At 38.8% G+C, this 14121-nt stretch overlaps 1 protein-coding gene across 2 annotated transcripts in view; it reads right to left on the reverse strand.

Annotated features, from left to right (window-relative positions):
* Positions 1-14121, reverse strand: part of SLC25A12 (solute carrier family 25 (aspartate/glutamate carrier), member 12) — a 101138-nt gene that overhangs the window by 66794 nt on the left and 20223 nt on the right. For both annotated transcript variants that reach the window (XM_006866633.1, XM_006866634.1), the window contains exon 3: positions 5679-5821. In XM_006866633.1, the coding sequence (XP_006866695.1) occupies positions 5679-5821 (143 nt within the window). The remainder of the gene's footprint in view (positions 1-5678; positions 5822-14121) is intronic.

Consider the following 14121-nt stretch of genomic DNA (forward strand, 5'->3'; position numbering starts at 1 on the left):
TTATCCTACAGAACCACACCAGGACTCCACAGCACATTATAATGTAACATTGTTTTTTAGAAAGCAAAGTAAGAGTTCTGTTAACATACAGCGACATGTTCCAGAACAATTTTAAAGTTTTTTTTCCCTTTATCCTACCATGGATTCCCGTATCACTAAAACCCTCATCAAGTCTTTTGTATAAACAACACAAATCACAAATCACTCCCTGTGGTATGAAGAAGACATGGCTTAGTTCATACCTTAGTAGTTTGGTTTATCTAAAAAATGGGGATAAAAGGGGATTTTTACTTTCTACCATATATTATATGGAGTCCTGGTATGGCACTGTGGATTAATGTGCTGGATTGCACAGTTGTTTAAACCACAAGGTTGGTGGCTCAAGCTCACCAGCCGCTCCTCGGAAACTCTATACAGGATCACTATGGGTTGAAAACAACTGGATGGCATTTAACAACAACAACCATGTATTATATTATTGTTTGATTTTTTTAATAAAAAACCTGTCATATAAATTTTTAAATCTTTCTACGAAGTCTTTTTTAATTTAATGAGTGAGAACTAATGAAATACCAAAATATTAATGTTAATTTAGCAATTTTTGAAACAACCAAATTTCCAGAAAAAGGGGTCTTCTATATGCATGCAGAATATTAAAAGAAAAACATTTGTGAAAAAGTAAAAGAGAGGAAAACTATACTTTTCCACATTATAGAAAGAGAACAGAGCATCCAGACAAAACTCTGAGTAAAGCCAAATATAGAAACTATGGTTTCAGAAGGTACAGTTTCAAACAAGCAACTGTCTAAATATTTTAGAATCTGATCACACAGTAACAGTCCCTGAGATCTGCATTTAATGCAAAAAAATCATTTTGCTTTTCATTACACAACTAGAACTTCCAAGTTGAAGCCGCAACCCTACAAATAATAGTTGGCTAATGGCATTTACTTTTAGACAAGCCATCATGCTATTTATAACATACAGTCAGTCCCGCTTTTTCACCCTCCTCCACAGCAAGCACCTGTATCACAACACTCCTGCTTATTTTATATATTGAGGGAAAGGGTGACAGGAGAAGGGGTGGTTTATACACTTGACAACATGGGAGAGGGCACAAAAAGGCATGGTATTAACCACTCATACGCCAGCTTCTCCCATACACTTAACCAAATCACTTTATATTGTCTATCCTAATTCTATTAATTCAGACTTGGTCTTTTTCAGTAAATAAAAGCAGTATCATGTGATGCTATTTGAAGTTACATACCTATAGTTTTCATCATCAAAAAACAATATAATAAAGGAATCTATCTTGGGATTAGAAAAAAAATGTACCAACTGAGCTATTCTAACCTTCATTCAATGAGGTAGGCTGACCACTTAGAAAAAGTCAAACATAATCAAAGCCTTTGATTATGTTGAATAAACATTACAAAAGAATCTGTAACAATAATATTCAACAATTTTTAAGTCTTAGACCTTTTTTGTAAGACTGAAGATTCTATGCCTGGTATATCTCAGCAAAATACAGATACAAACCCACTCATTCTGCGTTACACTTCAGCAAATTCGGTAACCTCTGAAGATCATTCAGGACAAAAGATTAACAATCCCTTTGTTTCTAGAAAATTCACTTTTCCCTGCTTTAAAAATGCTTCATAAACTTACAAGTAACTTCCATGATCTAATCCTGTGAATCAAGTTTCCTACCTCCATGGCACATAACCACTACCACCACCACCACCACCACCACCACCAAATCTCAATCTGACTTATTTGAAAGAGAAAAGAATAAAAACAAAAGTTTAAGAAGTTTTTAAATTTTGAAATAGAACAGATATACCTTTTAAAAAGTGAAACAGGTTTGTTAAATAATACTAACATTCTATTTATTTGCAAACCCAAATCCATTTTTTATCTCTTCTACTCTGCTATGCTATCACAGACAGTGTTGTACCTCAAAACTAAACTGTATATGCTCTTTTTGACAATGAATGCACCCCCATTCCTCTGCAATTTGTCATTCCCAGAATAGTAAACCATGTGGTCATCAGATTCAAAATGGCCAATACCAGTCCATTTCACCTCACTAATGCCTAGGATATCGATGTTTATGCATTCCATTTTATTTCTGACAACTTCCAGTTTTCCCAGATTCATACTTCCATGCTCCGATTTTCAATGGATGTTTATACCTGTTTCTCTTCATTTTGAGTTGTGCCCCATCAACAGATGAAGGTCCCGCGGGCTTTTCTCCCACGGGCTATACTCCATTTGCGTTACAGTCAACTCTACTTTGAGGAGGCAGCTGTTTCCCAATTGCATTTTGCGTGTGTTCCTACCTGAAGGGCTCATTTTCCAGCACTATATCTGACAGTGTTTCTCTGCTATTCATAGGGTTTTCAGTGACTAAATATTCAGAAGCAGTTAGTCACTCTTTCTTCCTAGTCTGTCTTGGTCTGGAAGCTCATCTAAAATCTGTCCACCATGGGTGACCCTGCTGGTATTTAAAATACTGGTGGCATAGTTTTCAGAATCACAGCAACTCACAAGCCACCAGAGTATAACAGACTGACAGACGAGTGGTGACAGACCATACTTATTCAACCTGTATGCTGAGCAAATAATCCGAGAAGCTGGGTTATATGAAGAAAAACGTGGCATCAGGATGGGAGGAAGACTTATCAACAACCTGCGATATGCAGATGATACAACCTTGTTTGCTGAAAGTGAAGAAGAATTAAAACATTTACATGAAGATAAAAGAGCACAGTCTTTGGTATGGATTACATCTCAATGTAAAGAAAACAAAAATCCTCACTACTGGACCAATAAACAACATTCTTATCAACGAAGAAAAGACTGAAGTTGTCAAGGACTTTATTCTTCTTGATCAACTATCAACACTCACAGAAGCAGCAGTCAAGAAATCAAATGACGTTTTGCATTAGGCAAATCTGCTGCACAAGACCTTTTTAAAGTGCTGAAGAACAAAGACGTCAGCTTGAGGACTAATGTGCGCCTGACCCAAGCCATGGTATTTTCAATAACCTCATATGCATGTGAAAGCTGAACAGTGAATACGGAAGACCCCAGAAGAATTAATGCATTTGAGTTATGGTATTGGAGGAGAATATTCTAAGTGCTATGGGCTGCCAAAAGAACAAACAGATCTGTGTTGGAAGAAGTGCAGCCAGAAGAGCAGCCAGCTCCTTGGAGGCCAGGATGGCTAAACTTCGTCTCTCATACTTTGGACATATTGTCAGGAGCGACCAGTTGCTGGAGAAGGATATCATGTTTGGTAAGGTGGAGGGTCAGAGAAAAAGAGGAAGACCCCCAGCGAGATGGACTGTCAAAGTGGCAGCATCAATGGGCTCAAGCATGACAACAATTGTGAGGTTTGCCCAGGATCGGGCAGTGTTTTGTTCTGCTGTACATAAGGTTGCTATGAGTCAGTACCGACTCGATGACACCTAACGACAACAACTATTTATTGTTCATTTAGAGTCTCAATGACTGAAGGGTCCAGAGTGACTTCTCAACTAATTTGATGTCTTAGGGATTATGTACAAAATGTATACAAGTTCTCTAATATCTGCCATTTATAAACTACATAAAATCTTCCATACAACAAACATGTTGGGCACAAAGTAAATTTAATGCACTGTGCTAGGTTTATTAGGGAAAACAAAAAGAATATTGTACTGATCCATGACAAAAAAGTTGGCTAATGTTTCTATTTTAATTACTACAACAGCCTCTGGATGTCGCTGTATTCAGGTCCTGTCTCACTCCTCCTTAAAATGTGATCACATTTGTTGTCAACAGAAATAACTTTTAATGATTCCTCACTGCCCAGCTTTTCAAAGATTTTCACATAAACACCTCTACAAGCGAGAAGAGAGAATCTGAGCCTCTGGAAGTCTGGTGATGCAGCTTTAAATCTGTAACAAGTCAATATTTTGTTTAAAATTCATGGAGATACTTTATTTGCTGCATAATATATTCATATTTGATTTTAATAAAAAGATACTGGTATGCTTTCCCCCATTGAATTCAGTAAACTGACATAGTCTAGTAAGAGCACCTTGCTATTTTTGTGACTTCATATACACCATTCATTGCCTGTCTAAAAATACCTACAAGACAGTCACAAGCCTACAAGATACAGTCAAAGCCTAGCACACAAGGTCCCCAACTCCACTCCAGCCATATTTCCACAGCAGCAAACCAACTTTATAGCCACAGCAAAGTACTTGCAACCTAATCTCCCCAATGCTGCCACTTCCCCAACACACAAACACACATATATGTGCACATGTACTTAATATTTCATGCCACTGCTGAAGTCCCCCTGCCTCTTATACCGTCACCAGCATATTCTTATTTACCTTGCCAGATTTCACTAATGCCTCACCTCTTCTATGATGCAAACTTGACCCACCGAAGTAGAGCTATCCACCCTTTCCTTGGTATCTTACATTACCTGCATTGTAGCACCCTATCCTAGAATTGGAGTCCTGGAGTGGTATTGTAGGTCAATGTGCTGGACTGCAAAGTTAGTGTGAACCACAAGGTTGGCAATTCAAGCTCACAAACCGCTCCTCCTCGGAGACCCTATACAGGATTGCTATGGGTTGGAATCAACTCAACAACACTTAACAACAACAACATCCTAGAATCATTGCTCTATTTTCTTTGCATACTCACCCCCTTTCCTCACCTGGCTATGAACTTCTTAAGGACAGAAACCTCATTTCATTTATATTTGTATTTCCCAGGCCCAACAGCTCTTGGTGAATGGTGGCTGTTCAACAAACGTTTGAAATACATAAGTAGACAGATGTATAAACAAGTAACACTTTTTCATTTCTTCTCTTCTCTGCATTTTCATAGCATTTGGGAAATAATTTAGGTTCTTTATTTTGTTCATTACCTGTAATTTATTCACTGACATAACTCTAGTACCTAGAACAGTACCTGAAACATACATTTATTGACTGAATGAATATAAAATATACTTAGTTATCTAGAACCAGTTCTACTCAGATTGTTATTTTTTGTTGTTGTATGCCACTGAGTCAGTTTCTACTCATAGTGACCAGTATAGGATTTCCATGGCTGATCTTTACAGAAGCTAAAAGCTTCACCTTTCTCCTACAGCACCTCTGGTAGATTCAAACTGTTGACCTTGCAGTTAACGGCGAACTGTGTAACCCACTAAGCCACAAGAGCTCCTTGTACTCAGATTATTTAATATAAAATGTGACTTTTGCCATGCAAGTATAAAAATAACAAGCAAAAGAGGAAATGCTAAAATCTTTGAAAATTTAAGTAATTAACGTTGTTTTTATGAACGCTATGGCATTTTAGTGACAGTGTAGGATAAGCCCTGAGCTCCTAACTACAAGTTCTGCAGCTGAAACCCACCAGCCACTTTTTGGGAGAAAGATGAAGCTCTGTGCTCCATAAAGAACACACAGAAACCCTATACAGGGTCACTATAAATTGGAACCAGCTCTATGGCAGTGGGCTTTGGTTTTGTTGATAAACTTCTGAAGAAAATACAGTTTAGTAAAATTATACATAATCTTAGTTAAGCTTATGGTTTATCTATATTTTTAATAAGGTATTCAGGAAACATTAATTTTTAGAAAATGCATAAAGGTCCTTACCCATCCTTAGTTTGATCAGCTACTCCTGCCAAGAGTTGCACAATCTTTGGATTGCTATTTGGATCAGTATACAGTCCAAGATAGCGCTGAACAAAGTCTTCCGGGGTCATGTAATGTTCTCCATCCACCTCAGCACTGGCATACTAAAAAATAAATAAATAATGCATACTTAAAAATTTAAATTATATGTTAGCATTTTGTACCCAACAAATCCTTTGTAAAAGGTAAACTGAAAGTCAGTATCAAAATCAAAATAAATGCAGAATTGTTATCTGGGTAGTGAGAAAAACAAATACCAGTGGCTGATTTAAGAACATTAGTAAAAATGTGTTACAACATGAATGAACCTTATAAACATTAAGTAAAAAAAAAAAAAAAACAGACACAAGCAGCCATCTAAAGTGTAACTATGGCTCTCTCTCCATCTGAAGCAATGAAGGTGAAAGGAAACAAGAACGAATGCACCATATGAACCTTAGACTCTAGGACCCTGAGACCAGAACTAGATGGTGCCTAGTTACCCCAGTCGACTGCTCTGAAAGAGGTCACAATACAAAGTTCTAAATAAAAGGAAAAAGTGTGGATCAAAACTCAAAATCATAAAAAACACCATGCTTAGCGGTCTAATAAAGACTGGTGGAACCCCCTGGACTACAACCTTTAGTCTAGTCCATCATCAGTTCTAGAAATGAACTCACCCTAGTAGCTCAACTTTCAGTCAAATCATAGACAGGTCTATAAGGTACATGACAACACCAGGAAGGTTAACATTTTGAGCCATATAAGACCTTATGAGACCAAAGTGCAGCACGTGTTCAGGGATAAAGCTCAAAAGGCAGGAAGGGATAGGAAAGAAGAATGAATGGAAATAGTAAACACAGGAAGAAAGTGGGACGAGTACTGTTACATTGCGGGAATTCCAATCCAACTCATGAAACAAAATGTTCAGGAACTGTTGAATGGAAAACCAATTTGCTGCATAAACTTTCATCCAAATCACAAAGTTTTTTAAAAAATAAAAATAAATGAAACCAGACCATCAAGGGAGAAGAACGGAGAGCGGGACCCTTCCCAGAGAGGCAGTGATGCCAGGGATAGAGACAGAGACAAGGACATGGACAGATGGAGCGGCTGGGGACACTAGACTCAGGGAGGGAGAAGAGCTGTGTGCTGGCAGCTAAGGGAGGGGGGCGCCCTGTGTGGTGTACCCTTTTGGGTTATTTGATGATGCATGGAGGGGACTGTAATCATTGCAATGAAATGAAATGCGATAGGCTAAGTGTAAAGCTGATGTTCTACCATGTAAACCTCACAATAAAAACTTTAAAAATAAATAAATAAATGAAACCAGGGAGATAAAATGATGCTCTTAAGAGCTGAGCTTTTCATAAAGTTCCAGTCCTGGGGAAAAATAAAAAAGAAGTTTGACACAAAATGCCACATACTGTATAATTCTATTTACATAAAATGTCCAGAATAGGCAAATCCATGGAAATTGAAAGTGAATTTGCCAGGTGCTGGGAGAAGGAAAGAATGAAGAATAGTGACTTCATGAGTACTAAGAATATGTGTGAAGTGATGAAAATGTTCTGGAATTAAATACAGTAGTGATGGTTGCACAACACTGTAAATATACTAAAACACACAGGACTGTATACTGCAAGATGGTTAAAATGGTGAATTTTATGTTGTGTGAATTGCATCTCAATTTTTTAAATATAGGTAAGATAAGAGAGAAGAAAGACTTTAAGATGTAAAAGGATAGCCAAGATGCCCAAGATCTGAAATCTGTAGACTCCCAGAGACTTCCTGCTTAGACAGGTAAGAAAACACACACACACAAAAAAAAAAATGACCTGCCAAACCTTGAAAATGAAATGAATGAGAAATTCTTAGCAATCAAGACCTTCCATCACAGATACTATTTCCAAGTTCAGTAACTTGAAAAAATTTAAAACTTGTTGCAGACCGTGTAAAACTGGTCAGAAGTTCAAGGCCCACTGGGCCCAAGTGTTGCAGACAATGCAGGCCACAGGCTCTGAGGAATAGATTCTGGCCACCGGGCAATCATAGCAAATTGTTTTTCATCTTAGTGTTCAGTTATGTTTTTTATTTAATTCTAAACATGAGCCCTTAGTATCCACAGATAAATGTAATATTTTCCTAAAGCTGAGATTATAAAGGTTTCAAGGTTAAACCTTTCTCCAAAGGATTAACTAAAAATAGCTTATCTACTTCTCGGTTCTTTGTTCTATAGACAAAAGGACATCCTCCCTAAACCTGTCCCAGGTGCAGGCTATTCAGCCAAAGTTCCTGAAAACCTGGCTCAGGAAGCCAAAACAGCGGGACTCCTCCCAAGCCTTTTGTCCTTCCCTCTCACCTTCCCCCAATGGAGCTCAGGGGCTATAGATATGTTAATTGGACCTGAGAAACCAAGTTGCGAGCCTGGGATTCGAACCAGCGAAGCTGGATGTAAAGCTACCTGAATGTCTGGAAAATTACTGATGTTAGCTGTACCTTGTCTTAGTCCCTCCCAGCTTGGTGTAAAGCTCCTCCCCTAAATAAAACAGAGACGCAGGCCGGCCAAGGTGTGCATTACGGCTTGGAGGGCATGCAGTACAGTTTACAGGGCAGTGAGTTGCTGCCTGCAGAGGCCACAATGCCTGTAGTCCCAAGTCTGCCCACCAGTGAGTGATGCATCCACCCTGGTTTCGGGGTGTCTCTTTGTCTCCCTCTTTTTGTCTTTCTGTGTATTCTTTTGCTATCCCTATCGCCGCCAGATATCCCCTCCTCGTGAACCAAACACTCGTGAACAACACAACTATGTCGAGGCCAGTCCCCGACAAAAACTCTGTGTTTTACGTCAATAATTCTTAGTAAAATAATACTAACATTGCCAACCTGCCTAACAACAACAAAAATATTCATTATTCAAAAGTGGTTTTTTCATGACCAGATATGAACAACCAAATATCTGATTGAAGCTCATTGATCTAGTTAGCTATTTAGTCAATTATAAATGCTTTCCAAAACTAAAAAAATACAAGGGCGCACCAAGTGCCTACACAATAAATTTAGTAATAATGACTAAAAATAAAGAGTTCATCATCACCATAAAATTTTATTAGAGCATCTGAACAAAAAGAAAATCCTAAAAGTTTCAGAGGGAGGGAAAAAAAAACAGGTCACATATAAAGAATCATCTTTGTACTATTTGACAGCAACATTAAAAGCTTAAAGGTAATGGACTAAGACCTTGAAAATTCTGAGAGAAATTATTTCCAACCTGGAATTCTAACCTTAACCAAACTTGAAATCAAGTGTAAAAATAAGTTAAAAGTACTTTCAGATATCTATGTTCTCACTACCTTTTTCTCCCTGCATGTTACCTCTTTCTCAGGAAGCTATAGGCGAATCTGTCCTATGAAAAATAGAGAGTAAAACAACTAAGAAGAAGATGTAGGATCCAAGAAACAGGTGATCCAAAACAGAGGGACGGCCAAAGGAAATGCCAGAACTACTGTGCAGCAGTGCCAGGAAGGACAGCCACTGGGGAAAACAGAATGTCAGGTTACTCAAGGCATTAGACATGATGAAAACAACACTGGGAAGAGTTTAAGTCTTTGCTCAAATGACATTTTCTCAGTTAGACAAGATAGTCTTTTTTTAAAGGTTTTATTGTGAATTGAGTGATAGAAGAACCTTGGTTTTACACTCATCGTTTCATTGCAAAGATTAGAATCTCCTCCATGCATCATCATTCAACAGTATTTGCCTCCATTCCCTCTTTTTTGTTTTTATTGGGGGGGTGTACACAAAAACACTCACGAATATATAATAATTTAAACAACCAAAGAGCACATTCTGCAAGCCTGCCTCCTGGCCACCAGCACTCAGTCTTTCTCTTTCCATCAGTCTGGAGTCCTCAGCTGCTCTCTCTTTCCATGTCCTTATCTCTTCCTCCATCTCTGGTGTCGCTGCCTCTCTGCATAGGGTCCCAAATTCTGCTCGTGCTCTTCTCCCTTGATGGTCCTAGGATCCTCTGTTCCTGGACTGTAAGATTCATTATTCCCCTGCTTTTGTTACAAAACTTCTACCTTTACAGTTGTGACAGTTGCAATTAGTCATGGTAACAATTACTCACTACTGAATCACAAGGCTCTTATCCCCATCTCTTTTCACCAGACCCATCTAGACAAGATGAAAACTATTCAGTGGGGACTCTACCTTGCCCCACACACTTTTAAACTAAACTCCCTCATGAAAACTTGTAAGCCAGTCACTTCATGCCTTTATCACCCCCCATTTTAGGTAGCCATGTTTAAATTTCCCATCCCTATCAACCCTGTATATAGAGGGGATAAGATTGATCATTGATGTGAAAACTCTTTTCTTCTCAGTTGGTATTTTGAGCTACTACATCCATAAATATTGGTCACGTTCATCAAATCATAGCAATTGACACTTGTTTCCTTTATCAAAAATTTTTTTTTTCTAGTGGAGTTCTGATCATCAAGCCATAGAGGCTATATCAACTGGTACTATCTACAAGTTTGGCCATTCTTGTACATCTCCCCTCACTTCATATCAGCTGGATGCTTTACTCTCAGTTCTAGCCCTCTGTGGCTATGTCCTTGTCCATGGGCTCAGGAGTTCCGAGGTCTCACACTTTGGACTAACCAGCTCTTCCTCTTCTCTCCCTTATCTCCAGGTCAACAGGAGTCTATGGAACATGGCTGAACTTAGACCCTATCTTCATTGCTGCCTTTCCCCCATTTCCACTCACCAGTAGACCAATGTGGTAGCCAACAAGCTTACGTGCCTGCTCATGTGTTCCCTTTGAGTTTCAGTGTTGGAGGGGGGTTTGCCCCGAAGGGACTTGATCGCTTGCCTTAATGGCTCCCAGGCGAACAACCTGCATGTTCTTATAGTAGCTAATCAGACTGCCATTTTTGTTTTGGATTTTTCCTGCTGATTTTTCTTTCAAGAAGTATCTTCTGCTGCTCTAGCTGTCCCAGGCTGGAGACCAGATATTCTTATTGCTCTATTTACTATTACAACCTATGTTTGTCTCCATAGTCCTAATTTCCCTTATTCTGTTCTGCCTTTTTTTTCCCTTGGCATCTATCACTTTCTCACATACTATCCAAGGAGTTTTGGTGTGGAGCTGTGGGCTAATGTGCTGAACTGTAAAGTCTGTTTGAACTACAAGGTCAGCTGTTCAAGCTTACCAGACGCTCCTCAAAACCCTATACAGTGCCACTATGGGTCAGAACCGATTCAATGACACTTAACAACAGCAAATAACAAGGTTAAGTCATAAAGTATTGCTACTAGGACTTCAGTTCATACATGCACATTTCAAACAGAATACGTTTAAACATGTCTCTGTGATCAGTGGATAGCTGCAGACAAGTTCTCTCAGCAGTTGTTGTTGTTGTAAAGTGCCATCGAGTTGATTCCGACACATAGCGACCCTGTAGTAGACTTGTCTTAATCTTGTTAAAGTGCCTTCTAAAAGGTATGGTACCATGGGAAAAAACCACAATGTTCAGATTAAGGCTAGTATCGCATTTTTAACAAAACTCAAGTGGACATCTTCCCCAAAACATTAAAGCTTTGCAACAAATTTACAGGAATGCTGCTCCACATAAAACAACAGATTTTAAATGGATCAAGCATTTTAAGGAAGGCTGAGAAGATCCCAAAAGACCTCTTCAAGGTAGAGAAGTCAGGTCAAAAGTTTATGACAGCTGTTTTCCAAAATTCCAAAGGGATAATATTGATAGATTTTCTTGAAGGAAAGATGATCATAGAAGCTTATTATAAAGTTTAAAAACAAAACAAAACAAAAAGCACCTGAAAACTGCATTGGTGAGAAAAAGGTCAAGACAGTTGAACTGAGGAATTTTTTTTCATCATGACAATGCCCCTGGTCATTTTCCAAAGGTCACCAGGGGCTGTCCTGTGGCAATTTCACTGGGAAACCTTAACCCATTCACCCCATACCCCCAATCTTATCCCTTTATGTTTCTTTTTCTTCCCAAAACTCAAAGAACATTGAAAAGAAACACAATTTGAGTCCCTTGAGGCTATCACAACTGCTGCTTTGACATGATGCAAATTGAAAAACCACAGAATTCTTCTGGAAAGGGTTACAGAGACGGAGACACCACTTTCAGAAGTGTATAGAGCCTTTTTATGAAGATGGCGCAAAAGGCGAAGAAGGAAGCCCCTGCCCCCTCCCAAAGCTGAAGCCAAAGCAAAGGCAGTGAAGGCCAAGAAGGCAGTGCTGAAAGGCGTCCACAGTCACACACACAAAAAGGCAGTGCTAAAAGGGCGTCCACAGTCACAAAGAAAAGAAAATCCACACGTCACCCACCTTCCGGCAGCCCGAGACTCTGAGGCTCCGGAGGCAGCCCAAATATCCTCGGAAGAGCGCCCCCAGGAGAAATAAGCTTGACCACTATGCCATCATCAAGTTCCCTCTGACTACTGAGTCAGCCATGAAGAAGGCTGAAGATAATAACACACTTGTGTTCATTGTGGATGTCAAGGCCAACAAGCACCAGATCAAATAGGCTGTGAATAAACTCTATGACACTGATGTAGCCAAGGTCAACACCTTAATCAGGGCCGATGGAGAAAGAAGACATATGTTTAACTGGCTCCTGACTATGATGCTTTGGATATTGCCAACAAAATTGGGATCATCTAAACGGAGTCCAGCTGGCTAATTCTAAATATAAATTTTTTCAATACATTAAAAAAAAAAATAGAAGAAGTGTATAAAACTAGGACTAGATGGCGGATACTTCAAAGTTTGAAATTTTTATTTAATAAAGGTTTCTATGATTTTGTAGCAATACTTTTTAACTTACCCTTATATATTTCACTTATTAATTACACTTATTGTCTATCTCTCAAGCAAAGTGCAAGTTTCACAAGGAAAGGAATCTTAGAGTTCACTAAGAATCATGCCTGGCACACCAGTAAATACTTGTTAAATGAATGAATTATAAAAGGTATATTGTTGTTAGTTGCCATCAAGTCTATTCTTAGTCATGGTAATTCCATAAGGACAAAGCAGAACTGCTCCACAGGGTTTTCAAGACCTTTCAGAAACAGACTGCTGGGCCTGTCTTACCAGGTGTCTCTGGGTAGATTTGAACCACCGGCCTTTAAGCTAGTAGTCAAGCACTTGACCATTTCTACTGCCCAGGTACTCACAACTAAACAAAATGAAAAAATAGATAGTTTTTAATTCAATGGACAAATAAGTACTGTACAAAAACAGTAACTATTATCATAACCCATTACTTTAATTTTTTTTTAAAGTTTTATTTTGTTAAGTACCGGCTTACACTTAACAGCGATAACAACATAGTCTAAATTAATTGGAGTCCTGATTTGGTGCTGTAGGTTAAGCACTGGACTACTAACCACAGGGTCAGCAGTTCATATCCACAACCCTGCTTCACCTACCAAGATCTCAACGCTAACAGAGTTAAGGACAGACAAGAGTGAGGAAAGACACAATGCCAGAGACATTCATGCAGTTGAAAAAAGCGATTTAATGCAAAAAACAAGTAAAAGTAGAATTTAAGGAGACTGACAAGTCAGTCACTGAGTAAAATATAAGTACCACACAATGGGGTGAGAAATATACCATGGGAAACAATTAGGACTGTTCATTTTAGTGACATGTGAAGCAGGGTTGAGGACAAGGAGGAGGAAGTATTGTTTGGGCTGGGCTTGAAAGTAAAAGCCAATTTCAACTACAAATGAGAAGAAAAGGTATAAAAGAAAAAAACTAATATGAACTGCAAGAATAAGAAAACACATTTTTTGGGGGGATGGGAGAGGTTAGTTGACGAAAGGACTGGTAATAAAGAGAGGGTTCATAATGTAACATAGTAGGTGATAGTAGAAGTGTGAAATAGAAGATAATACAAGGTGAAGCTGAAAAGGCAATCCGAGATCAGATGATGAAAGGCTTTAAAAGCTAAATGAATAATCTGAGCTTTGTTCCACGGGTCACAGGATGTCATAAAAAATGTATGGGGAGAAGAAAGACATGCTCTGGCCTGCTATCCCTGCTGGGATTGTGAAAGAGGGGTTAGAGAAGACATGAATTAACTGTCAGGGAGACTGTGGGTCCAGTGGACTCCAAGCCAGTGGCGGTGGGTGTGGAAAGGAACAACAATGAGCAAGTACTTCTACCCACTGCTATGGACTTCATATTTCATTCATTATTTTAATAACATTATCACAGTCATGCCATTTAATAACATTATCAAAGTCATGCCATTCAAAGTTCAAAAGGTACAAAAAGATATACAATGATAAATCTCCCTCCCACCTCTGTCCTCTAGTCACTCAATTCCTCACCTGTTGTTGTTGTTGTTGTCAGGTGCCATCGAGTCGGAACCAACTCATAGCG

Source organism: Chrysochloris asiatica, unplaced genomic scaffold, assembly GCF_000296735.1.
Source record: "Chrysochloris asiatica unplaced genomic scaffold, ChrAsi1.0 scaffold00094, whole genome shotgun sequence".
Lineage (NCBI taxonomy): Eukaryota > Metazoa > Chordata > Mammalia > Afrosoricida > Chrysochloridae > Chrysochloris > Chrysochloris asiatica.